Source organism: Prionailurus viverrinus, chromosome A3 (genome assembly GCF_022837055.1).
Source record: "Prionailurus viverrinus isolate Anna chromosome A3, UM_Priviv_1.0, whole genome shotgun sequence".
Lineage (NCBI taxonomy): Eukaryota > Metazoa > Chordata > Mammalia > Carnivora > Felidae > Prionailurus > Prionailurus viverrinus.
The window spans coordinates 115,661,636-115,689,012 of record NC_062563.1 but is presented as its reverse complement, the minus strand read 5'-3'; the positions used below and the strand labels follow the sequence as shown (position 1 = coordinate 115,689,012).

The following is a 27,377-nucleotide window of genomic DNA, read 5'->3' as shown; positions in this document are numbered from 1 at the left end:
CTTCTCAAGCTATTCCAAGAAATAGAAAGGGAAGGAAAACTTCCAGACTCACTCTATGAAGCCAGTATTACTTTGATTCCTAAACCAGACAGAGACCCAGTAAAAAAAGAGAACTACAGGCCAATATCCCTGATGAATATGGATGCAAAAATTCTCAATAAGATACTAGCAAATCGAATTCAACAGCATATAAAAAGAATTATTCACCATGGTCAAGTGGGATTCATCCCTGGGATGCAGGGCTGGTTCAACATTCGCAAATCAATCAACTTGATACATCACATTAATAAAAGAAAAGATAAGAACCATATGATCCTGTCAATCGATGCAGAAAAGGCATTTGACAAAATTCGGCAACGTTTCTTAATAAAAACCCTCGAGACAGTTGGGATAGAAGGAACATACTTAAAGATCATAAAAGCCATTTATGAAAAGCCCACAGGTAACATCATCCTCAAGGGGGAAAAACTGAGAGGTTTATCCCTGAGATCAGGAACACGACAGGGATGTCCACTCTCACCGCTGTTGTTTAACATAGTGTTGGAAGTTCTAGCATCAGCAATCAGACAAAAAAAAGGAAATCAAAGGCATCAAAATTGGCAAAGATGAAGTTAAGGTTTCACTTTTTGCAGATGACATGATATTATACATGGAAAATGTGATAGACTCCACCAGAAGTCTGCTAGAACTGATATATGAATTTGGCAAAGTTGCAGGATACAAAATCAACATACAGAAACCAGTTGCATTCTTATACACTAATAATGAAGCAACAGAAAGACAGAAAAACTGATCACATTCACAATTGCACCAAGAAGCATAATACCTAGGAATAAATCTAACCAAAGATGTAAAAGATCTGTATGCTGAAAACTATAGAAAGCTTATGAAAGAAATTGAAGAAGATATAAAGAAATGGACTGGAGAGTGTGATGCTAAGTGAAATAAGCCATACAGAGAAAGACAGATACCATATGGTTTCACTCTTATGTGGATCCTGAGAAACTTAACAGAAACCCATGGGGGAGGGGAAGGAAAAAAAAAAAAAGAGGTTAGAGTGGGAGAGAGCCAAAGCATAAGAGACTGTTAAAAACTGAGAACACACTGAGGGTTGATGGGGGGTGGTGGGAGGGGAGTGTGGGTGATGGGTATTGAGGAGGGCACCTTTTGGGATGAGCACTGGGTGTTGTATGGAAACCAATCTGACAATAAATTTCATATATTAAAAAAAAAAGAAAAGAAAAGAAAAGAAAAGAAAAAATAAAAAGACAATATGGTGCAACAGAGAAAAAAAAATAGAAATGGAAAAATATTCCGTGCCCACGGATTGGAAGAACAAATATTGTCAAAATGTCAATACTACCCAAAGCTATCTACACATTCAATGCAATACCAATCAAAATTGCACCAGCATTCTTCTAGAAGCCACAACAAGCAATCCTAAAATTCATATGGAACCACAAAATGCCCCGAATAGCCAACGTAATTTTGAAGAAGAAGACCAAAGCAGGAGGCATCACAATCCCAGACTTTAGCCTCTACTACAAAGCTGTAATCATCAAGACAGCATGGTATTTGCACAAAAACAGACACATAGGCCAATGGAATAGAATAGACCCCAGAACTAGACCCACAAATGGATGGCCAACTCATCTTTGACAAAGCAGGAAAGAACATCTAATGGAAAAAAGACAGTCTCTTTAACAAATGGTGCTGGGAGAGCTGGACAGCAACATGCAGAAGGTCGAAACTAGACCACTTTCTCACACCATTCACAAAAATGAACTCAAAATGGATAAAGGACCTGAATGTGAGACAGGAAACCATCAAAACCCTAGAGGAGAACACAGAAAAAGACCTCTCTGACCTCGGCCACAGCAATTTCTTACTTGACACATCCCAAAAGGCAAGGGAATTAAAAGCAAAAATGAACTACTGGGACCTTATTAAGATAAAAAGCTTCTGCACAGCAAAAGAAACAACCAACAAAACTAAAAGGCAACCAATGGAATGGGAAAAGATATTTGCAAAGGACATATCGGACAAAGGTCTAGTATCCAAAATCTATAAAGAGCTCACCAAACTCCACACCCAAAAAACAAATAACCCAGTGAAGAAATGGGCAGAAGGCATGAATAGACACTTGTCTAAAGAAGACATCCGGACGGCCAACAGGCATATGAAAAGATGCTCAACATCGTTCCTCATCAGGGAAAAATACAAATCAAAACCACACTCAGATATCACCTCATGCCAGTCAGAGTGGCCAAAATGAACAAATCAGGAGACTATAGATGCTGGAGAGGATGTGGAGAAACGGGAACCCTCTTGCACTGTTGGTGGGAATGCAAATTGTTGTAGCCACTCTGGAAAACACTGTGGAGGTTCCTCAAAAAATTAAAAATACACCTACCTTATGACCCAGCAATAGCACTGCTAGGAATTTACCCAAGGGATACCGGAGTACTGATGCATAGGGGCACTTGTACCCCAATGTTTATAGCAGCACTCTCAACAATAGCCAAATTATGGAAAGAACCTAAATGTGATCAACTGATGAATGGATAAAGAAATTGTGGTTTTTATCCACAATGGAGTACTACGTGGCAATGAGAAAGAATGAAACATGGCCCTTTGTAGCAACATGGATGGAACTGGAGAGTGTGATGCTAAGTGAACTAAGCCATACAGAGAAAGACAGCTACCATATGGTTTCGTTCTTATGTGGATCCTGAGAAACTTAACAGAAACCCATGGGGGAGGGGAAGGAAAAAAAAAAAGAGGTTAGAGTGGGAGAGAGCTAAAGCATAAGAGACTCTTAAAAACGCAGAACAAATTGAGGGTTGATGGGGGGAGGGAGGGAGGAGAGGGTGGGTGATGGGTATTGAGGAGGGCACCTTTTGGGATGAGCACTGGGTGTTGTATGGAAACAAATTTGACAATAAACTTCATATATTGAAAAAAAAAAGAACTGGAAGACTTTACTTACCTGTTAAGTTTTCTCGGTGTCTAGGTTACCATTCGTGGAGCCTGTCTCCAGGCAGCTAGGAGTGGCAGAGGGAAAAACCAGTGATGGGGAGACGGGATCTCTAATCCAAGCAGTGGCAGGGCCCAAGGGAGGGTTTCTCCTAGCTGCTCTGTTCAACAGGATATGTGTCTGATGCCCACCAGGAGATCAATGCAGTCTCTGGCCTGAACATCAAGAGGCAGCACAGCTCAGCTGCTAATGCTGCCTGGCTTCAAACTCCCGCTTGGCTGCTTACCAACTCTGTGCCCTCGGGCACGTAACTCACCGCCCTTGGGCCTCAGCTTCCTCATCTGGAAGCTGAGGGGATCATAATAGGACCTGCCTGTAGGGTTGGTGTGAGGAGTAAAGGTGCCAATGTATGTAAAATGCTTTAAAGGCCGCAGCAAATATTAAGTGCCACATGAGTGTTGGGTATTAGTATTATTATAGAGGTGGCGATGCTTGTCATTTGGGCTTCCCAAATTCAACAGACAGGCACGGGTGGCTCTTCTCTGCTAGGTCCTTTGCAGACTCTGTCACTGATCATCATGAAAACACCCGGCTATGAATAGAGAAACTGCGAGCTTAGGCATCCCAGGCCAAGGTCACAGCTGGTAAACACTGGAACAGAGACTCAATCCCGGGTCGGTCTGACTCTAAGGCCACGCTCTTCCCCTTAGTGCTGACTCCAGTTCTCCTGAAATACTGCATTGAAGTTTAGCCCAATATCAAAGTGCAGAGTTGACCTGCTCCTGTTAAAAGCTCCTCACTGCTTTTTGGCTCAAGTGCAATGTCCCGGTTCAGCATTCCGAGGCTCTCCTGTTCTGGCCCCTGCCTATGCCTCCAACATCATCCCTTCACCCTGCCAGACACCACTGAGCCCCTAACCTCTCCCACTCCTCTCCAGGCTGGTTTTCAGGTGAGTTCCCAGTCCCTCTCTAGACTGGAAAGCCCTGGAGGAGCCTCCCAGCACCCTCCTCCCTCAGGATATTTACTCCACTCACTTGATCTTGGCATGGGCCCGGGTGCTGGTGACCAACCGGAGGGACAGCTCATTCTCGTAGCGAGGGATGTCGTCACAGTACACGGCCTCCCCAGACGCTTGCATGGCCGCGGCCAGGTGGGGCAGGGGCCGACCCACCATGTCCTCCTCGCACTGACCCTTGGGCACCTCCTGGAACAACATGGTCATCAGTCAAGCTGAGCTGCATAAGACACTGTTTCCCTACAGGCCTGGGGAAACTGCAGGGAGCTTCAGGCCAAAGAAAACCTGAGTGAAGACGGAGGAGGCAGGAGGGACACAGGGCAAAGGAACAGAAAGGCAGAGCACAGGTGGTCATAGTGTCTCCATACGGGGGGAAAAATAAATAACTAAAGAAGAACCTCAATGTGCACTCATGGGGGGTGGAGTAAAAAGCTGGTGCTACGTGCATCCAATCAAACGGTATGCAACTATTAAGACATACCTTTGAAGACTTTAAATTAGAAGGCAAGAATGTTCACATTACATGTAAACACAGGACATAAAACATTGTGTGTGCATATGATGATTTGAATTCTGTAGGGAAAATATGTATGTTATAAACATAGCATGTCAATGTCCATATATGCGTAGGAAAAATGGAAAGAAGTCAACAAAAATATAATGATTTTCTCTTGGAGGTGGGATCTTGGGTCATTTTTGTTTTCTTTTCTATATCTTTCTGTACTTGCCAAAGTGTTCCAAAATGGATTTGTAACAAAATTCTGTTGTATGTGGTTTTTCAAAGACATAATAATAATGGCTAACATGTCACTGAGTATTTAATATATCCCAGGAGCTAATCTAAGCTATTTACTTTTACTAACACATTTAATCCTCAGAACCATCCTAGGAAACAGGTGCCATCATTAGGGACACTTGCAGGTGGGCATAATTAACTTGCCCAAAAGCCACACAGAGGAAGTGACTTGTCGAAGGTTACACAGTTACAAACTGGCAGAGTTTGAATTCAAGTCGTGGCAGTGGAGCCCAGAGTTCACACTCTGGACCACTAGCCTCTACTGCATGGTTCCACAAATTGTGGCCTGTAGGCCAAATCTGGCCCACTGCCTGCTTCTATAAATAAAGTTTTATTGGTACATACCACACACATTCATTTATGTATTACCTCTGGTTGCTTTTATGCTATAATGACAAAGTTGAGGAGTATCAACTGAAACTATAGGGCCCACAAAATCCAAAGTGTCTACAGAAAAAGTTGACCCTTTACCTAGTGCTTCTCAAAAACTTGCCATTGACAGAAAGTTGTTGTTTTGTTGTTATGGCCAGGAGAACTCCTGGCTTTGCACATCAGCCCCACAGAGGCACCAGAAAAGACAAAATCGGGACATTTTTTTTTTTATTCTTTAAGGAGCAGGTGAAGATGAGAGTAATCCCAAGAGAGACAAAATTTAGGTAAGGAACGAGGAAAAGAGCTTCATTGACATTAATACGATTCCCATTTTCTTCACCAGATATTTATGCAAAGCAGTAGGAGCTTTGAGCACCTACACACGACGAAAGCCAGTCATTCACCAAAGGTCAGCATCATCTGATGTGCCCTGCAAGGGCCTGTGAGATCAGCCATACATCAGGTATACTCACTTGGAAGAGCTGGACGTTGGCTGGAGGGTCTTTCTGAAAGAGTAAGGTGGCACTGGCATGGGTGGGGTCCAGCTTGCCACACTTCTGTGGAGGTAAGTTAACAGTAGTGATCATGACTAATTCTATCATTGATCCCACCCTTGGTTGTCCCCAAGTGGCAACAGTAACAACTGTTCCCCTCACCTCCTCATTGTACACTCCTCGTGCCGGCTGGATCTATCTCAACGTCAGAACGTGGGCTCTGAGAGCCCAGCATTTTATAACAGCCTCGGGCCCCTTCCCACCCTTGCAGCCTGCATGTGAATGGTTTGTGCTTCCTCCAACACACCAAATGGTTTCCCTCCCTCCTGCGTTTATTCACAATGCGCTCTCTCTGTCCTTGCCTTGCCGGAAACCTCCTTCCTCCTCGTTTCTATGGGAAATATTTAATGATATGGAAAACGCGCACAATATAATCTCAACAGAATCAGGGGAAATGGAAAACTCTATATGCAGCATGACCCTAAATCTGTTTAGAAAATGATGTGTCCAGATCAAAAGATAGGAAGATGACAAGTATATAGAGAGAGGGATGGATGGAGAGCTAGAAAGAGAAAGAGAAAAGAGAGAATGACAGAAGATGGACAAATGAATGTAGGAAAAAGATCAGAGGAAAAAGCAAGACTAGTAGCAGTGGTTTCCTCTAGAATCTGAGAGAAAAGCATATTTAATTAAAAAGAAAAGTAATAAAAAAGTATTTAATTTCTTATTTAAAAAGTTGAAATGTTTTTTAATTTTCTATTTTAATTTTTAATATATTTCTGTGTTTTTAAGTTTGCCACAGGAAATGTATTACTCTTATAATCAGAAAAAAACTCAAGGTGCCTGGGTGGCTCAGTCAATTAAGCATCTGACCCTTGCTTTCAGCTCAGGTCATGATCTCACAGTTCTGAGGTCGAGCCCCACAGTGGGCTCTGTCCTGTCAGGGCAGAGCCTACTTGGGATTCTCTCTCTGCCCCTGCCCGCTCACATGCACACATGGACTCTCTCTCTCTGTCTCTCAAAATAAATAAATAAATGCTTTTTAAAAAGAAAAAGAAGAAAGCTATTAGGGATGCTTTTTAAAGAGGGATTTCTGTCTGCGGTCCCCACATCTGTGGAAGCTTCTCTCCTTTGCACTCCCCACGCCATCTGCTCAGTTGTCACTCTAGGCTGGCCTTTAGTGATCACGTTCTCTCCCACACGAGGCTGCCCCCGGTGCCAAGTGCAATGTTATGCATAGACGGTGCAAAGTAAATGCTTACTGAACCAATATGGGGAGCTGGGCTTCCGCTCAGCCACACCCGTTCCAGAACGCACACCCTCTCAGTGACCACCGTCTCCTGACTGTAGCAGCACCTGTTACATTCTCATTCCACCCTCTACCTTCTCATCTCACTCCACATTCCATTCTAACTACAAAACCACAGTTGAAACAGCTAGCCTGTCAAAAGGATCATCTGGTCTACCACCCAGATCAGCAGATTTCCCAACTGAGACTTAAAGACAGTTGTGACCTATTCAAGTTTCAAGTGAGGTAACGATTCAGTCGGGACCAGAACCCTAGTCGTTGACGCCCAGTTCAGTGTTCTGCCTCTCAACCATCCCGTTGGTTCCCATCTCCATGTGGCTCCCTGGGCCGTGTGTCCTTGGAGCAAAGGCTCCTCTGTCCTTAGATGTCAGAAGAGAGAAGCCAATTTACCACCTGGTCCACCGTACCCCTCCCTCAGACTGGCTTCTTAAATTCCCAAACAAAAGTCCTGCAGAGAGTCTGTATCTTGCCCACACCCCACACTCACATCTTTCGAGTTCTGTATGCCCAGTTTCTGAAGCACTGTCAGGTAGAACTTGAAGAAGAAGCTGAGGGTGAGGGTACGCCGAAACTCCACCATGCCGCCAGGGGCATCGGGGGCCAGGGACAACTCCTCCGCCAGGCCCGCACACACGTTCTGCAGCAGCTCCTCGTTCCAGAAACTGCCAGAGAGCAGAAGGTGGGAGAGTGCTCCTACTCAGCCATCAGAATCACTTGTGTGGGGTGGTAGGCACAGGGCCATAGTCATATGAAACTTGGTTCAAAATTTGGCTTGGATACTTATACTTGTGTAACTTTTGGTAAGTTACTTGCTTGAGCCTTAGTTTCCTCATCTTTTTTAAAAACACTTTTTTCAATGTTTCTTTATTTTTGAGAGAGAGAGATGGAAGTCAAGCAGGGGAGGGGCAGAGAGGGAGGGACACTAGGAATCTGAAGCAGGCTCCAGGCTCCGCGCTGTCAGCACAGAGCCCGACGCGGGACTCAAACTCATGAGCCCTGAGATCATGACCCTGAGATCAAGCCAAAGTCAGACACTTAACCAAGTGAGGCACCCAGGCACCCCTCGGTTTCCTAAAATTTAAAACTAGACACAATTTGGGTGCCTTGATGGCTCAGTCGGTTGAGCACCCAACTCTTCATTTCCGCTCAGGTCAGCCCCACTCCTTAAGATTCTCTCTCTGTCTCTCTCTGTCTGTCCCTCTGTCCCTCTCCCCTGCTCTTGCTCTCTCTCTCTCTCTCTCTCTCTCTCTCTAAAATATAAAAATAAATATAAATAAATACAGAAATACAGAAATAATACAAATAAAAATAGACACAATTTTAAAACGACCACAAAATTATACTAATTAAATCTATTCAGTCCTTATAACGCCCTGAGCAATGTCCTCCGTGCTTTTTACGAAGGATCACTTTTCATTTCCATGTAAAAGTGTAGCATGGAAAATTTGTATACTCCTTTACCGATGAGGAAACTGAGGCACGGGAAGATTCGGTAACTTGACTTCTCTGAGCCGTCTGGAAAGTGTTGGAGCCAGGCATCGGAACCAAAGAGCCAAACGCCAAACGTAAGCCTTATTTATCCATCTGCTTATTGGCAGCGTTACAGAGGCCAGCGCTGGGGAAGGGCTGGGGATAACTGCTGCCACACACTAGCCATAGTAGTAGGAGTAGCCACGGTCAGAGTGCAGCGGGAGTGGCAGCAGCAATACCGTAGGAGGGATACTAGCAGTGGCCGAACAGTAGCAGCAGAAGTAACAGCCGTGGGAGAAGCGAAAGCAGAAGGCGTAGAAGTCGTGGAAAGAGGAACAGTGGTGAGAGCAGTAGCAGCAGCGCTGGCGACACTGTGACTAGTAGCGGGAGGAGCAGCAGAGGCGCGACCGTGAGTCGTGGCGAGAGTCACGCTGGGGACACACACAACAGTGGCAGCAACAGCATTAACACAGTGGCAGCAGGAACGCTGTGGGCAGTACTCTCGGGAGGAGCCGCAGGAAGAGTAGAGCCGCAATACGAGCATCAGCGGTAGAGAGACCGCAGTGGTGGCATCGCTGGGAACAGCAGTGGAAGCCACAGCGGCAACACTAGTCCGAGGAGTGACGGTGGCAGAAACAGCAGCAGTGGCAGCAGCGGGAAGAGGAGCAACAGAAGTAGCAGTACCAGTGTGAGTAGTGCCAGCCGCAGTAACTGGGGTAGAGGCCCAGCCGTGAGAGCAATGGCAACGGTGGCCGCTCGCAACGGCGGGCCCAGCGGTACCAAGAGCAGCGGAGCCGTAGCAGGCAGGGTGGAACCGGCGCAGCCACAGCCATGCTACCAGGAATCGAGCTACGGGTAGCGGCAGTCAGGGTAGCAGCAGCGGTAACCCCGGTAAGGGCGGAAGTCATGGCTGCAGCGGCGGCAAGAGTAACGGCGCCGGCAGTCCCGGCAGCTAGCAGCACTGTGGGAGTCGGAGCGGCACTGGCCGTTTCACTCTGCCGGCAGCTCTCACTTTGATATCTGCTTCCGCGTGGTCTTGAGGGCTGAGACGGTTCTGTCGTGCATTCCGCCGTAGCAAAGGGCCAGCTCCTTCACCTGCGCGGTTCCCGGGTTGAACAGGACCCTCATGCCGCTGGTCACCTTGGCGATGTCATCTTCTCTCCGAGAGGCCTGCTTGAAGGCTGAGAAATACTCACCCTGCAAAACAAGAGAAAGGTTCCTGCTTCTCCCCTGCATTTGCTACAACTGCAGATGGTGAGGCTGAAGCACGGGGGTGAAAGGGCAGGTGAAGGGACAGGGCCATCGCAACCCCGCAAGGGGCTGCCGGTGGGACTCAAAGATGTGGGCGCGCCGACTGTCCCGTACTCAGCACGAGGCCCGGATAACACTCCCAGCAGCCGGCAAAGGGGCGAGATTTCCCCTGTCGGTCAGGAACACCTAAAGTCAAGGAAAAGGAGAGCAGGGTTCTCTCAACCAACAGCTGAGAAGAGGAAAGACATGTTCACAAAGGCTGCTCACGGTCCCCCAGCCCCCAGTCCTCCCATCCTGGTGCCCAGCTTCAGAGCCCACCCAGCCTCTCAGCTGTGCCCAAACCTCTGTTGGCTTAACTGCCTCTCAAGCAGATACAACGAGATGCCACCGGGAGTGTGAAACGCACCCTCACCCACGCCTGTGCACGTGCTCTCGCTAGCTTGTCTCTCCCACTGGTCTATTGTTCACGGTTAGAAACCTTGCTTCCTGAAAGAATGAACCACACTATGAAACACTAGCTGCCTTTGTGCTTTGAGCACACATTCCCCGCTGGGCTCCAGGCAGGCCCTGTCTGTCAGGATAGGAGGCCCGCATGAGTCACTTTCCAGGTAAGAACGATCTCCTATCAAGCCCTTTCTGGCCAGGTTTTGCTGGAGGTCTGAACCCACCTGGCACCGCAAATTCTGATTAACGTCAAAGGCAGAGACTTAAGGGAAGTGATGTTGAGAAAGCCCAACGAAGCTCACTGTGGACGCCCACACTGGCCACAAGCTTTTGTTCGAAGAAGTCATCGGGCTTCCTCCTGACCATGACACTAGTACAGATTCCCAATGTCAAACATGGCCCCAGGACCGTGAGCCTGGAGTCTGCGCTTGGTTCTGGAACAGGACTGTGCCAGTCCACGGTGATGTGTCCACTGGGGTCCCACACCATGTCAGTGTCTGATTGGCAGCTGTCCCCTCTTGAGAAAGCTCCCTACTTCTGGGTATTAAAATCTCCTTTCTGTCATGACATGTTTTTTGTTTTTAAAGATTTTCTTCAGTGTATTTATTTATTTTTGAGAGAGAGACAGAAGGAGCAGAGGAGGGACAGAGACAGAGAGAGAGGGACAGAGGATCTGAAGCAGGCTCTGTGCCGACAGCAGAGAGCCCGATGTGGGGCTTGCACTCATGAACCGTGAGATCGTGACCTGAGCTGAAGTCGGAAGCTTAGCTGACTGAGCCACCCGGGCGCCCCTATGAAATGTTTTTGGCTAATGTCCCTATCTGGCAAAATAAAAACTGGACTCTTGTATGCCTGTTCCCTCCTCCCTTCTCCAACTCATAATTAAAAAGAGGAAAATTTACTGATCTGTGAAATACAAAAACTCTGGGAATCACTGCTCAAAATGGTCTATAAGGACAAGCTAGAAAATCAGTAAGAAACCACCTCAGGGACATCATGGCTCTAATTTAATTAGCATTCTCATTAAGGGGGCCAAAATTAGCAAGGGCGAACATGCCTTGTAACACGCGCTCAAGCGCTACCTGGGTAAAACTCCTAATACTCTCCATCACAGCTGCTTTCCCAGCCTCACACAGATCACTTTTCTACACGGCCCATTATGGAATGTGTAGCTGGTGAGGGAGGAGAGAGAGCCACCAGGTGACGACACCACAGGCCCCCAGGAACAACAGCGAGGCAGCCAGAAGTGCCCAGACTTGCCTCAACAGGACAGAAAAACCTCCCATGAGCAGAAATGCAACCACGCCAACTCAGAGCAAGGTCAGCAAATAAACACCTCATCAACATGTGTGGGCCTGACCCACGGGCAGCCCCTCCACTCAGCGTGCAAGCCCCAGTCTCCTCTGACCTGGGACAGAAGTGCTCAGTGGCTAGATGTGCTCTTGAAATCATGTTGCTAGCTACCAGATGGAGATCCCCACTGGTTTCTGGACATCCGCCTGGAACCTTAGGCATACCTGATTTCAATCCTCACGATAACCTCCCGGGTAGGAAACATTGTGTCCGTTTTACAGACGAGCAAGCAGAGGCTCAGAAATCTGAAACGATTTGCCCAGGATCATGTGCCATGAGTCCATGGAATGCCCTCTTCCCTGCCCTGAAGCTCTTCATTGCCCAGAGAACACTATGGCTGGTGAAAGGCAGTGTTCAGAGACTTGGTTAAGGTTGAGAGATGCTGAGCTTGGTCCCCGAGGCAGACTCTGGTCTCTTGTCTGGAGCCTCGCTGCGGTAAGAGTGATATGGGACGCTCCTGAGCAGCTCACCTCCCTGCTGTAGGGGATCTCGATGGAAAGCAGTATCTCCTCCGGAGCTAGCAGGGTCTTTCTGTACGCGGGGAAGAAGGTGTGATCCATCCGAACCGTTCTCCTGGTGCCTGTACACAGGCCGGATGCAGAGATGTGAGAAAGCAGAGAACGAAGCACCGGTAAATTCCCCATTCTGGTCTCTGGTACCCATAGTCAGAGGGCAGTGCTGGCACAATTAGGGCCAAGGTCCTCTATCTAAAATCCTTACGCAGGGATGTGCTGGTGAATGTTTAACAATTGACTATGTGTGGGTGGAGGGAGTCCAGATTTGCAGTACTTGCTAATTTCTACGGTATCAATACTCCCACCATAGCCAATTTCAGGCTCCCGGAGTGACATCAGTGAACATGAAGTTGGAAAGAGGGTAGCAAAGAGTTGACACGACACGCCTGCTGTCCTCTGAAAGGACTGCCTACAAAGGTTGGCCATGGCTGTCTTCTGGGAACTTGGATTTCAGCAGATTCCCCGATAAGATGACTGACTGTGTCTACACAACTGTTCATACAAACAACACGGTTTATGCTGAACATCTGCTTTCTGTCCGGGTGCCTGGGCTTTTGGTACCTGCCAAGAAGGGCTACGCAACCAACCCCCCAAAAAGCCCTAGCTGTTCAGTCTCTGACGAGCTTCCCCGGCAGACAACACTTCACATGCGTTATCACAATGCAGCTTGTGACTGAGGGAATGATGTGTGTCCTGTGTGACGCCACCGGGAGAAGTCTCTGGAAGCTTGTGCCTGGATTCCTCCAGACTGTGCCCCAAGTCCCTCTTAACTTTGCCAAGTTTACTTTGTGTCCTCCCACTTAATAAGTCATGGCCATGAGTATGACGATAGGCTGAGTCCTGGGAGTCCTCCCTGACTTCCTAGGAGTCATCAAAACTAGGGATGGTCTCGCGGACCCTCCAACAAGGACGGTGCATAGCAGCATATCATTACTTAGCATTTCCACTCTACAGATATAACAGACGGGAATAACTCTAAGGGCATGGGCAATAGTAAAATAAACTCAAATATTAGGATGTGATGAATTTTGAGCACTTATTACCTTTAATTTAATGTAATTTATTTTATTGTAAGTTTCTACAATTCAATTTTTAATAATGGCCATGTCTATCAAACACACACAGACTCCCTGAAAATCCAGCTGTGGGCTGTGGCGAGCCAGTGCATTCTGGCTCTAGCACACTACTAGGTAAGGCTTCTAGGTGACAGATCCTGTTGGGAATTCTTAATAAGGAAATGGTCTGGCTCTCCTGGCCCCCAATCTGGGTATATCTCCCTTGCAGTTCCCAGGGATCCAAACCTTAGGACGGCTGGGTCATTGACTTGTGGGCCCTGTCTCTCCAAAAAGTCACCTATCTTGTGAGCCTTCTCCCCTGTGGGGCCCTCTTTCCTGACTTCCGTATGACGTAGCTCTCACCTGTGGACACGATGGTCAGCTTGGCCCCACTGGCCATGAACACAGGGTTGAGGTCAGAGATGGGGCTGGCGGTGATGATGTTCCCTCCGATGGACTAGAACAAGCAGAGAGTGTGCGTGAGAGCCCAGCCCACCCAGGAAAACCTTGCTCTCACAGCAGGCTGCAGAACTCAGGACAGGTGGGGGACACCTGCTCGCTGAAGGCACAAGACCGGCGTAACTGAGCATCCAGAACAACGTGCAAAACCTGAGTTCTGAACACTTGGGATTGGATCTCAGCTCTAAAATTTACTCGTCGGTAATGTGGGTCAGCTCCTTGAAATCTGCTCAATTTCATCCAAACGTTTTCTGAAAGGGTTGAGGTGGTTTATCACATGATGCAAGCAAATACTTCCTGGAAGTAGATTCCCACCCAGCTGGAGAATTTAGTGGAGCTTTCTGAGCTTCTGTCTACTCAGCCACAATCAGAGGTGTCAGGTTCTTGGGGTAGGGTGAGGAAACGGGGCGGGGGCTGTTTCCTTTGAGTTTTGTTCTAATTGAAAACAACAAAATAGAATGGACGGGGTGGCTTTCCTTCCCCCCCCCCCCCCCCCCCGCCAACCCTACACTGTCAGCTGTTGTGAGCCGCCAATGGTCCTGGGTGTGTGAATGCCGCTAGCAAATGGGGAACCCGGGGGCTAGTCTGGAGTTAGTTGTGAACAGTCAACAGCTGGACCCCTCCTTCCTCTCTGGGGGTGTCTACCTCTGCCTCTCCCCCCAATGATGAAAGGTAGTCCAAGACTACATTTGGCTCAATCTCTCATCCACTTGCTGATAGCTTTGGCCAAGTTCAGGAACAAGGTGGGCAGGAGGCTCCATCTTGCCAACCTCAGGGGTACAGACTGAGGCACACAGCATGTGTTTCCAAGAGTGACCCGCAGGCCCCCTTCCCCAGAAGCACCTTTGGGGCTCCATCCCAGCCCTACTGAGTAGGAATCTCTGAGAGCAGTGCCCAGGAAACTGCATTTTTAACAAACACCCCACATAGCTCTAAGCACTAGAGTTTGGGGCGCACCAGATCTTCAGCAGAGGACAGACTAGCCTATCTGCCTTGTGACAAAAGGCCCCATGACCTCAGCCTTGAGGGCTCCTGAACAGGGACTCACCGCCACAGACTTGACCTGCTTCCCAGCAAACCAGCGCAGCTGCTCCAAAACACCTTTGAACACCTCTGTTTGGTAGGCAGGAAGGTTGGCGACTGCATCGAGCAGCGTCTTTTCCACAAAGCTCAAGGGACACGAGGCTCCGAAGGAGATACCTGGGAACACATGTGCAGAAAGACAGCGATTCCCTTCACAGTTCAGAAAACACTTGGACACACAGCCCCTACCATGCTTTACTGGTACCTGAGTGACGATGAACCAGCTCTCACATCCTTATAGGGATGAGGAAATTAACGCCCAGAGAGGTGAAGTGACTTGCCCCATGCCACCCAGCTAATACACTAGCCAGGACTCAACCACAGCCCTCTTGATCCTACAACCAGCATGCTCTCTTCTCTAGACCATGGTTCTCATGTCAATAAAATCAGATCTCTGAAGGAGAAGTCCTGTTTCTTTATTAAAGTACCCAAGACCTCCCAGCACTGACCTCTTCATCCTATGAGCGATTCTAATGTGGAACCAGGATTGAGAATGACTGTGGAGAATCTCACAGCCCCCCTTGCCCCCTGGCAGTCTGCCACAGATGCTCAGTGGAGGAAGGCAATGAAGGGCGTCCCTGCTCCCCACGCAAGGCAGCTCCAGGAGAAGCAGGTGGCAGCGCAGCCAAAGGAGAGGCTCTCCTGGCACCGACCACCCCTCCCAAGGGACCCATCCCCTGCATCCCAGCCTTCCGTGGGCTCAGGGCAAACCCCTCCTGACCTTCAGGTCCATGCTCCACTGAATTCAGCTCAGGGATCCAGGCTGGGCAGACCATCTTAGGAAACAGCTTATTCTTAAATTTCATCTCAATGCCTCGAGAAAAACAAGAAACCCGAAGTTAACAGGCTACTACCAGGCGGGCCTCGGCATTGTTCCCACCACGCACACAGGACCTATGACATAGTCACGATCGCATCATGCTCTGTGGGTGTCTTAGGACTGCGGTTTCCACGCTATCAGCCGGCAAACTGTGTCTTTCTCTCCCTCCCCCCAAAAATCCTAGTGGAATTCAGATGAGATGAAATTCTTTTTTGCCTTTTGATTTCTTTTATCACCCAAAAAAGCTTCCTTTTTTTTAAATTTAGCTTTCTGACTCTGTGCTTGGACCTTCAACACCTTCAGATTTTCTGCTCTTCAGTAAGGAGAGCCTGCTTGATCCTGTCATACACACTTCGCACACATGGAACCACCATAGGCCCTGCTGATGTGTCTTTTAGTGTTCAATGAGATGAGATGTGAATTAACCTGTGTGTGTGACTATGTGTCTGTGTGTGGGGCAGGGGTGGGGGATAGTAGATGAAGCCGCAGCATGCTAAAATATGTCAGGAACCCATGTAAGCACTTTACATGTTTTAACTCATTAAATCCTCACAATAGCCTTGGGAGATACTGTGATTTTCAGTTTATAGGAAGAGAAACTGAGGCACAGGAAGGTGAGGCTCTTGCCCACATTACACAGCTAAGAACAGACAATTCTTAGAGTTGGGGTATAATAGTCCTAATAACCCAAAAGTCTAGCATTCAGACAAAAAGGAAAATCGTCTGAGAGAGAAAACATCAAATCTGCCTCCTGGTCCCCGACACCTGCCTGAGCAGGACTTTGCAGGACCACACGTCTCTACCGGCCTTCTGTCAAGTTAGAAAGGTCTGTGAGCAGACGCCCCTTTGTTCTGTTCCTGAGACCTGGTTAGCTCTGCACCTCCCAGCCCCTCCCACAGACCTACAGATGGGAAGGTTCAAAAAGAAATGTCTGCCCATCCTCCCCACCCTCTCGGGGGCTATTCAGAGTGTCTGATGGGTGGCCCAGGCTTTGCGGAGTCTGGCCTGTATGAATACCGGTTCCCAGGATAAAGACTGCAGACAGAGGCCATCCATGGCCTGTCTTGACAAGGTTCTCTCTATGCCCAGCTTCTCCAGCACCCTACCCTGGCTGTCAGTGGTTACACTGCTGCATGTATGTATAAGGGAGAAGGGGTGAGGCAGAGGGAGTGGTCGTAAGAAATTCCCTCTCACTTGGAGCTCATGAAATTTTTATGGATTCCCTTCTATTAGAATCTAACTGGGTCCAGGATGTTAGGTGACCCATGACAAGGAACATGTCACATGTCAAAGGAAATGAAAGACTCTTCCACACAGTCGTCCTCCACTTTAACTCGTGCTGCCCTGGACCCCAGGGCCACATCTATGCAGACCCTCAGGACCACATCACCTGAGGCACATCTCGCGTGTCTACGTTACTGCAGCTGGGGTCTCTGTACCACACCTGTGCTCACGGGGCCGGGGCCGGATCTGTACTCTGCTAGCTTAGAGCCAAGCCAGGCCCTCCTCTCTGTGTCCTCAGATCCAACAAAAACCCAGGACCCAGGGGACTCTTTCCAGAACAATAGCCAGGAGTCTCCCACAGGATGGTTGTGGCGGCTTAAAAGTATGTCGATTGCCCCGAAACCAGAGGTCCTCTAAGACCTTGGCTATGCCACGATCCTCTCCTTGGAGCCTCCCTGGGCTTGGGAGCCAGCAAAGGAGAAAAGGGCCAAGCCAGCTTCAGGAACGGATGGACATTAGCAGCGACCTGGGCACCTCTGCTTCCATCCCTTCGAGCACTGGGGAAGAGAGCTACACATCCCTCAGCCACCCTGGCCCATTCACGTATTGTGAGCTTCACGTCCCAGGTGGTGGCAGGAACAGGGCCGGTAGCCACAGTCATGGGCAACACAGACACAGTCACATTGGCACAGCTCTCCTTTGCCAGAAAGTGGGGGACAAGAGAATGTCATTTCTGGAACCCCTAGCATCTGTCACTGGCCTAGAACCTTGAATTCCACTGCTCCCCCCTCACTTCCACTGGGAGGTACTCCAGAGAACGAACAAAGAACCTGATCTGGGTAGCCCAGCTCCTCCCACAGTTCCCAGCACATAGCTGGCACCCGACGTGTTTCCGGAGAGCGGTCAGTAAGGATCTCATCCAATACTCAGAACAGCCCTTTGAGGAGGTGTTATTCCCCCCTATATACAATGGGAACCAGGGCCAGGGGAGGAAAAGCAAGTTTTCTGAGGACACACAGCCAGCGTGGGGTTGCCCAGGCAGACTGGCCCCTTGCAGGCTGCTCACCGATCTCCGTGTTCCCCACCACCAGCTTGGCCTCGGGGTCCTGGGCTTTGAGGTCCAGCAGCTCCTGCAGGGTTGAGGCCTGGATCCAGGTCACTCGCTCGCCTTCAAAACGCAGCTGCTTCTGAGGAGTATCTTTCAGCCTCTGGAAAAGGTAGTTTCTTGCCACACAGTCTCCTTCCTACGGCCATTCCCTGATGAATTTAGGTCCCCAAAGGGGTCTAGTCTTCTACTGATTCGTTCAATACTGAATTCAGAACGAGGATCCAGGTCCGGGGAGAAGGGAGGGGAACTTGCACGTACTGAGGCAGGGAGGATGTGGCACACACATGATCTCACTTAGGCTTTAGGAGACCTCCGGGGAGGAAGCATCATTAGCCCCACCTTTCACAGGTGCAGGACGAACCTGAGGACCCAGGAGGTTATGGGACCTTCACCTGCCACCAGGTGACCTGGACTGTTCTGACCAAAAGCCCAGGTTCAGTGCAGTGCCCCCAGCCCCACCCCCGCTGTCCCCAGCAGGTGCAGTGGACAAGGTGTGGGGGGGACGAGGTAGCAAAGGAAGGGGTGTCAGGAGGGAACACAGCAGAGGCTGGTTCTAGTGTGTGAGGGGTGACGTGGGGCTGGGAGAGACAAACCCCAAATCAAACTGACAGTTTGCTCAAGGTTACACGATCCAGAGAAAGGTGTGCCGGTGGCCTGCCCCAAAGCCCTTCCTGCTGTCCCATTGGACTCAACAGGCTGTCTTCATGTGCTCAACACCCCCCAGGGAATCTGCACTCAGGAATTTAGAGAGAGGCACGATTCTTTCCTTGCCATGAATGTGGGAGCGAAGAAGCAGAATCGTCATGGTGGGAGGGTGGGTGTGAGAGTGTCCTTAAACCAGAGCAGCAAGCCATGCATTGTGCCCTCTGAGTACAGCTTTGCTTCTTTGTTGTTGGTTTGTAAAATAATGGACTGCTTGCAAGGAGAATGGGTGCTAAGGGACTTACTTTTACATTCGATGTAGCCAGGTCAGCAGATGCTTCTGGAGCACCTGTTACTCTACACAGGGTCCTGGAGGGATCCACTCTCTGTGCTCAGAGTGACATGTGTGCGACAAGTGTGGGTCCCTTTGGGAGTATGTGACAGAGGGACTTGACCTCCAGTGTCAGAAGGGGAAAGGAAAACCCAAAGGACAAGGACACAAAGGTCCCCATTGGTATGAATAAAGTGGGTCTCCAGGGGCTCATGGCACACAGACTTAGCGGGGCCTCTCCACGGGGCATCACCTACCAGCAACTCTTGGGGGAAGATGGGCTCCTGGGTGGGATCCAGGGGCGTGAACTCCTCCGGGTTGAATAGAGATGGCGAGAGAGTGATCTGCTGGGAAAGGGAACAGATGAGTGATACCTCATCTCCTCCTCTAAAACGCCTGTATGATCTACCCAATCCTTTGTCGAAGCGAGCTTGTTTGCACCTCCCCACCCCCACCCCAGCAGGCTTGGCGGGGGGGCCGTGCCGTTCCTGGGAAGCAGGAACAGTGAGGTCTCGCCAGAGGGGCTAATGTGCATATTCACCGCCCCCCCCCCCCCCCCCCCCACCCAGCCGCTCAGTGTGGGCATCAACGTTTCCTCTTCTGGCCGCACTGCTGAGGTTGTGAAGAGAGTCCGCTGCTCCTTGGATCTGAGATTGGCCCCCAGGCTTCCAGGAAAAGGAGGTCCCACTCACCTTGTGGTCTGTCTTCTGGTTCATGCAACAGTTCAGGTCGTTCCCACTTCCTCCGCAGTACCCACCATCCTAGAAAGATGACAGATATTCACACAGAAATATTTGCAAAGAGTTTTCACAGAAGCTAAAGACCCTGGATCGTGAATAGTCAACGAAATTGAGGCCTGCTGCTGTGCCAGCATCAGTAGAAACAGCCGCCAGCCGCTCCCATTCCACTGACCTCTGCGCAGACGGAAGACCTCTGCTCTAACCACTCTCCCTTTCTTGGTTGATGGAGACTAAGTCACTCATGACTAGACAAGTAAGATCTCTCCTGGAAGCACCAGGAAATTTTGAGAAAATGTCTCTATTAAAGCTAAGTCCTACTCTACCAAAACATATCTTTAGGTCCATTTTCCCCCTTTATTCTCTGGGCCCCCAGGAGCCTCTACTTCTACATCAGTCAAGCTCTGAGGGGGCCCGGATGGCCTCTTTCCAGGCTGGGGTCTGGTGGAGCTCCTTCAAAGCATGTCTGGGCCCAATGTTGGGTTCAAAGAGGTGTCCAGCCAGTGTGCCAGATGACCTCACGAAAGCTAGACATACTTCCTTCCTCACTGTGATCCTATGCTTGAGGATGGGTACAGGTCTGATGACCCATCACCCTGGGGAAAGACTAGCTCAAGATCTTTCAGGGTTCCAGGGGCAGAGCACAGGGTAGAGCTCCCAGAACGAAGGAAATGAGGGTGGGGAAGGGGTGGGTCCACCTGAGTGATCCGTCCTGAGAAGACAGGAGTCTCAGCTCAGGACCTGGGAAACACTCTGGAATCATGGAATCATGCTCAGAGGCAAAGGTGGGAGAAACTCCCAGACATTGCCCCGGGCACGCCTCCAAGGCAGCCAGTTCCTACAGCAGCAGGTCTGGGGTGGCCCTTCTGCACTTGAATCATGGGAAACACCATTCCGTGCTGCCAGTTCCCAAGGGATGAGTCACACCCCACTAGTGGGCCCAGGAAAGTCCCCACAGCGCCACGGAGGCTGAAAGGATGCCCTTTAAGAAAGTGCTGTTGGACCTGTCACCAACAGAGAACCCTGCCCTGGCCTCAGCCCCTGCACGTGCTGCCCCGTGCACAGCCGCCTTCTGCACAGCCTTGCCTTGGACGTCACAGTGCTGTCTCCTCTGGACCCTCCCACCATGGCCTTGCCTTTTCCTCTGGAAGAAATAAATGTCCCTGTAGTGTCTCTTCTCAGCTGTCTTCCTGGAGAGGGGTGATGCAGGAGAATCACCAGGCCCTAACCAAAGCGAGGGAACCTGCATACAGCAAGCCATCGGCCTCGCTCACCCGGTGCTTGGTGGGGGAAGGACATATTTCACCAAAGTACCCTTTCCGGATGAAGTGTCAGCTCATTCTTCCTGACATTGTTCTTCTTGATAATCCATTGCCATGGCCATGACATAAATTACTGAGATGTACAATAATGTGTCACTCCCTCAATGTCTAATGTCAATGAGGTTGGATAAGGCTGGGTTTTTCTCCCCTGGAGAGATTTCTCCTTTTCTCAGCGTACTAGACCACTAGGCTTGTGCTCGTTTTACTGTTCCTCCATTTCCTTCCCTGCTGCTAGATGGACAGTGCCATTTCTTGCTGTGAACAGTGTGCCTCCTTCCGGCAAATCCTCCTCACTTACCTAATGTGTGCTATGGGCATGAAAATGAGGTAGGCAGGTTTGTTAGAACTGTGGGTACAGTCAGAGTTCAATGGCTCTGAATAAGACCTTGGGGACAGGGGTCTCCAACGACCGGTGTGCATGAGCTTCTGAGCACACCCTGTGTGCGAGTCATTTGGGGAGCTCAGGCCACTCAGCTCTACACCGCCTGGCAGCTGGTCGAGGACCATTTCAACGATGACAAAACTCCAGCCCTGACAAGGGACATAACCATCTACTACACTCAAAAGCCCTTCACTTTTTCAGAAAGTAGGAGGGCTGATAAGATTGTAGCTCTTTGAGAAGCCTCTTAAGAAACAATTACGTGGGCAAGATTAACAATCCTTGGCTCTCAGGGAAGCTTGAGCAATTGATGTAGCTCAAATATTGCGTGATAGAAGAAATACTTAATATTTAAGATGTGCCAGGCACTGTTTAAGGGCTTTATAAGAAGTGCTTTCCACAAACACTATAAGAATCATTATAGGCATTATTATAATTTTGTAATATTATTATAATTATATATGTATTATTATAACGTTATAATATTGTATGTGCCATTATAATCCCCATTTGAGAAACAAGGAAATTGCCCAGGGTCATACATCGGGTAAGTGAAAGACTAGGATTTGAACCCAGGTCTGCAGACTCCAAGACTGGAGGAGTCTTTGGATCTTTTTCATTTAAGTCCGCACCTCCTTGTTCTTTGTCATCAAACGCCTTCAGCAGAGTGGGCTGCCCTCCCTCCCATAGGCTCTGTCTGTGTCTCCACTCTTTGTGGTCATCTGGATACAATATCCTTTTCCTAATGTAGCACCCCGAAAGGTCAGTGAAAGGCATCTGACTCTGCCCCCAACCCAAAATTAAATTGAGATGAGACGGTTTGATTGGGATCAGAGTCAACTCGACCCTGTTGGGGGGTCAGGTAGAAGCTGGGAGAGAAGCCAAGAAGGGAGAGGCCAGCCCTCTGTCCCCCTCCCCTGGCAGATGGCAGGTGTGTGTGGTGTTTATGTAATCAGGGCCCGCACAGCCAGCCCCAGACTTCTCCCTCGGAGGTGTACGAACACTGCAGGGATTCACACTGTCTGGAGATCTCATTAGCAGAGTGCCAACCATGGAAAGCAGCTCGGAGAGGAAGGAGGAGAGGCGCAGCTGCGGGGTGGGCTGGGTTGTTACTTAACACCAGGGCTCAGCACCTGGCCACAAGAGCACTGTCAGACCCAAATGCCCTGGAAGAAATTAGCCTCGGGCATCGGTGCCTCTTCCAGGAACAAGCCTTCCCTGGAAGGGAAGTCCTCGTGCTACTGACGTGGATGGAACAAAGACAACAGAGTCCAACGCAGGTAGATCCACCAGCTGGCCATCCCCCCTTTTCCTCTTCCTCCAGGGGCCCTTGGACCCTGCCAACTGGGATTTTGGAGTGTTGCTGCTTGAGGAGCTGTCCCAGAGCCCCCACTTACCCTGGCGAAGGTCCGGAAGCCCTGGAGGATGGGTCTGTAGCCCGTGCAGCGACACAGGTTTCCTGTGGGCCAAGGCACAAAGCTGCATTGTCAGCACAGGCACCGGGGGCAGGTGAGGGGCTTGTGACTTTAGTCCTGGCTCAGTTGAATACTCACTTTACATATTCTGTTTTCTCTGCCTGGAACACCCTGTCCTCCTCCTCGTATTTCTGACTTCAAAACATCTATCACTTCTTCCAGGAAGCCTTCCTACACTGCCCAGACCGAATCAGGTGTCTTCTGAGTGCTCCCCTGGTGTCTGGTCATGGCCTTCTCAATGAGTTTATCAAACTACATTATAATCTCTCTTCCCATTCAGACTGCAAACTCTGTGAGCGTAGAGACCATCTTTCATCCCCTGGGACATCCCTGTGTCCCTTGTACCTTGTATAGTGCCTGACATATGATAGAACTCAATACAACTGATTGAGTCGATGATGAATTGAAATGGTGAAAGGATGCAAGTCTTCTCTGTTCAATTCAGAGGCACAGACACCATGCCCAGGGTCCTGGGCCCATTCACAAAAGGCCAAGTGGGAAGCCAGTTCCTGCCCAAGGCTCGGAATCACAGCCACCTTCCTCATTAAGTGGCCTTTGCAGAATCCTGTCTAATAAAAGCTGAGAAGAATGGAAGCCACTAGCCTCTGTGGAATTTTCCACATGATCTCCTCCTGTGCCAACCAGGCAGTGCCACCCCATCCGAGCGCTGAAGGACACCTCGGGAAGATGAACACTAAGGCAGGAGACCCAGGAGGTCTCCAGACCATGTGACTGTTCTTCAAACTCAGAGAGGGCTATGCTCCCAGCAGACTGTAGCCACCACGCTGGGGTACCTGAGCCTTTCCTCCAAAAGGCAGTGCCCCATCTCCCAACCCATTCCTGGCTGACACTGTGGCCCTTCCCTAACCTCCACAAAGCCCCAGCTGCTATTCGACCCCTTAGGCTGTGCCTCCAGGCCCTTACCTTGGAAGGCATCCTCGATCTCCTCAATGGTGGGTTCGGGCTGGTTCCGGAGCAGCGTGTACATGCTCATGACGATGCCAGGGGTGCAGAACCCGCACTGGGAGCCATGGCTTTTGGCAATTCTCTCCTAAAAGGGACAGACCACGTAGACATATGCATTGGCGCAAACGCTCTCAGGCTCTCTAGATGACCCAGCTGAAGCCAGTCCACGTCGACAGGTGGCTTGGGGTAGCAGTCACTGCACAAAGTCAGTCTTAGTGCCGACTGTGGCCTTGGCCAGGTTACCAACCCTCTTGGGAGCCATAGGCCCCTCATCTGTATCATGACGACCACCCTAGTACTTATCTCTGGGGCTGTGGTGAGGATTTAATGACATAATTCACATGACACCCTTGACATTATCATACTTGGCACATAACAGGTAGTCGACCAATACTAGTTATTCACAGCAAAGCCTCCTCAAAGAAAATTGACCAGTAGAACCGGACGTGCTTCTCACCCTCCATTCTCTGCATTGGACACAGGACGAAGCAGGCCCAGAGTTTTAAAAGATTTAGCCAAAATCGCACATGGTGAATGGAAGAGCTGTGTCATATTCTTTTAATACACTAGCCTGCAATCCAAATCAATCAGCAGTTTAAAAACATTTTTTATGTTTATTCACTTTTCAGAGACAGGCAGAGACAGAGTGTGAGCAGGAGAGGGTCAGAGAGAGAGGGACACACAGAATCTGAAGCAGGCTCCAGGCTCTGAGCTGTCTGCACAGAGCCCGACACAGGGCTCGAACCCAAGAACTGTGAGATCATGACCTGAGCCGAAGTCAGAGGCTTAACCAACTGAGCCACCCTGGTGCCCCTCAATCAGCATTTATTAAGAATGAGATGAACATAGGGCACTGGGGGGACTCAGTCAGTTAAGCCTCTGACTTCGCCTCAGGTCATGATCTCACGATTTGTGAGTTTGAGGACCCCATCAGACTCTGTGCTGACAGCTCGGAGCCTGGAGCCTGCCTCAGATTGTGTGTCTCTCTCTCTGCCCCGCCCCGCTCACACTATGTCTCTGTCTCTCTTTCAAAAATAAGTAAACATTAAAAAAATAATAATAATAAAATAACAGATGAACACATTTTTTTTCCAACTGGAATATCACTACATTCTTAAGTGAAGGAAACCCTTGAAGTCCAGTGGGGACATACGAATTTGGAAATGTGTCATATAGAAGACTTTTATGCAAGATTTTTCGTTCGAGGAGATTCTCCATATTACTTTATTATTATTATCATCATCATTATTATTGTCTTTTCAGAGTCTCTCCTGGGATTTATGTTAAATAAAATTGCTAAAATGTTGTATTTCCAGTGCCTGGCATATATGTTCATCCATTTTATAAATATTTACTGAGAGCTTAGTACGTGCCACACATGGTAAGGCACTGGAGACAGAGCAATGAAGAGAGACGAGGTCTCCAGTCTCATGAAGTTAGTAGGGAAACTGACAAAAGAGACAAGAAAATTCCAGGTGGAGGCCAATTCTGTGTAGAGAATTAGTACAAGCTGACAGGACCCGGAGTGACCAGTGGCTTACTTGGAGGGGTCAGAAACAGCCACTCTGAAGAGGTGACTTGGAAGTTGAATTTAATGACCTGATTTGGATCAGGGAAGAGTATATAGGATCTAATTACGTTTGTTAAGAATCATTCTAGCTCTGGCTACGTAATGGTTTCCAGGGGACAAGGGTAGAAACAGGAACCAGGACACAACAATGGTCCAGGCAAGAGGGAATGTGGCTCGGACCAAGCAGTAATTGGGGAAACTGACAGAAGATGAAGAAGCCATCATAGGCTTTGGGAGTCAAGTAGACACCACTTCTGGATGGATTGGGTGCGATACAGGAGAGAAGGAATCACAGGTGACTCCTAGGTCTTGTCTTGAGCAAGTGGGCAGATGCTTTTGCCATTGATTCAGAGGGAGGAAGACTGGGTAAGAAAGAAGTCAGGGGCCAAATAGGATTTGTCAAGTTTGAGATTAGACATTCACATAGTGGTGTCAAGTATGCAGTTGGAAATATGAAACTAACCTCTGAGGAGAGGTCAAAGCTGAAGATATAAATGTGAGTGCTGTGCACACGTAGATGGTATGAACTTGCCTAGGGGGAGTGTGCAGGGCAAGAGGAGAAGGGCCCAGGCCCCAGCCAGGAGGACATTGCAGTAATCAGGACCTCCACCAGCAGGGAGCCAGCACAGGGCACCAACTAGGAAGTAGGAGGAATTCAAACAAAGCGTAGTGTCATAGGAGCCACAAGAGAAAAGCCAATGGAAAAGCAGGAGTGAAATCTGGCTCTATAACAACTTGGGGCCAAAATAAGTGCATTGGGAATAAGAATCTGTACCATTGGAAATGAGGGTTTTGGCTGATTATTCAGACATGATCCCTGTGTTTAAACTGTTCTTTCATCTGCTTTCAAAGAAATTTAAGCTCAAAAGAAAATTTCATGCCTCCCCTAGAATGCAGCCAGCTTGCTCAGCCAGAGGCCCTGGCCCCACATTCACATTAAGTGCCCAAGGAAGGCACGATCTGAGCAACATGTCTCCTCAAATGGCCAGTGGGCCTGCCTCTGGTACCTTCTGTGACTATAATGTCCAGAAGACCCCTGCATCAGTTTCCCCACACAAAGAGCTCTGGAAACAATGGCCTTCCCTTCCCACAGTGCTCTGCTGTCATTTCTTTCCACGTTGCCCCAAAGCATTGGATTCTCTCCACAAAACCTCTCAGATTACTGTCCACTCTTTGTACCTAATTTCCATCCACTGCCAGGTGGCCTGATACCATCAGGAAAAAAGCCTCGGTCAGACATTCAGATGCCTCTATTCTCTTCTTAAGCCCGTCCTAACCTCCATGTTAGTGAGGATAGAGGCATTGTAGCTCACATCTGTATTTTCTGCAGGCAGGACATGAGAGGAGCCATGGGATTACCATTGGAGGGAGCAGGGAATAGGCAGGCTTCTTAATCAAGAGCACAGAGCTTTTGGAATCTTGAATATGAGATGACAGGGGTTCCCTAAGCACACTCGGAGGCTAGGTGGGAACATCCATCGCCCCTTCCCCCTCGAGGTCTGGCATGACCCGACTGCCCTGGCCACCAGATCTGGTTGACCTCGTGGTTCCCTCGGGGTCATGCAATGGTCCCAGGAGGGAGCTTTAGGCCTGGGGCCTCATCTTTCCACCTCACCACCCCCAGAGGAGATGGGGAGGTGACCGGGCCACAGCGCCTCCCGGCCAGGCAGTGACACTCAGCCTCACATTCCAAAGCAAGTCTGTAGCCCTGGCCTGAGCTTCTGTTTCCTCCAGTTACCTGCACAGGATGCAGCCTCGACTTGGTGCTTCCTATTCCTTCCACAGTCGTCACGGCAACATGATGCAAAGAGCAGATGGGGGCCAGGCAGGCATTGGCAGAAAAGTGGCTGGAGCCCCAGATTAAGGTCATTTCATTGTCCACACAGTCCATCACAGACTTTGAGACACTTTGTGTCATTACTCCTCACTCTACATTACACTCTGGCCTCTTCCACCACTGTCCTCAAGTCTCCACCCAGGACTCTGGGCTAGCAACAAAGGAAGCCCCGCCCCCCCATGCCTGGGGGAGACACAAGCCCCTGCAGGGTCCTATGGAGCATACATCAGTGCATCCTAGGCCTCCGAGCTGGAGCACAGGTGCCAGGGTCACCCGCAGTCACCTCTTAGCCCGACCCTGGAGGCTGAGTCAAGAGGAAGTTGCCGCAGGTTCCAGGCCCAGCTCATGCTCCTCTCTCTGTAGGGCCCTTCCG

At 49.5% G+C, this 27,377-nt stretch overlaps 1 protein-coding gene across 7 annotated transcripts in view; it reads right to left on the bottom strand.

The window, feature by feature from the left end:
- The window catches only part of LOC125162181 (xanthine dehydrogenase/oxidase-like), a 64,871-nt gene that overhangs the window by 27,969 nt on the left and 9,525 nt on the right, over positions 1-27,377 (bottom strand). For 3 of the 7 annotated variants that reach the window (XM_047852873.1, XM_047852871.1, XM_047852875.1), the window contains 14 exons: positions 26,906-27,014; positions 23,556-23,682; positions 22,554-22,615; positions 19,411-19,479; positions 18,976-19,065; positions 17,704-17,845; positions 15,315-15,407; positions 14,559-14,710; positions 13,415-13,508; positions 11,952-12,061; positions 9,446-9,630; positions 7,451-7,625; positions 5,634-5,717; positions 4,012-4,181 (listed from right to left, as the gene is read on the bottom strand). In XM_047852873.1, coding sequence (XP_047708829.1) covers positions 4,012-4,181; positions 5,634-5,717; positions 7,451-7,625; positions 9,446-9,630; positions 11,952-12,061; positions 13,415-13,508; positions 14,559-14,710; positions 15,315-15,407; positions 17,704-17,845; positions 18,976-19,065; positions 19,411-19,479; positions 22,554-22,615; positions 23,556-23,682; positions 26,906-27,014 — 1,662 coding nt within the window. Of the gene's footprint in view, positions 1-4,011; positions 4,182-5,633; positions 5,718-7,450; positions 7,626-9,445; positions 9,631-11,951; positions 12,062-13,414; positions 13,509-14,558; positions 14,711-15,314; positions 17,598-17,703; positions 17,846-18,975; positions 19,066-19,410; positions 19,480-22,553; positions 22,616-23,555; positions 23,683-26,136; positions 26,144-26,905; positions 27,015-27,377 lie in introns of all 7 variants that reach the window. The other 4 variants (XM_047852874.1, XM_047852872.1, XM_047852876.1 and 1 more) reach the window with 3 other exon arrangements.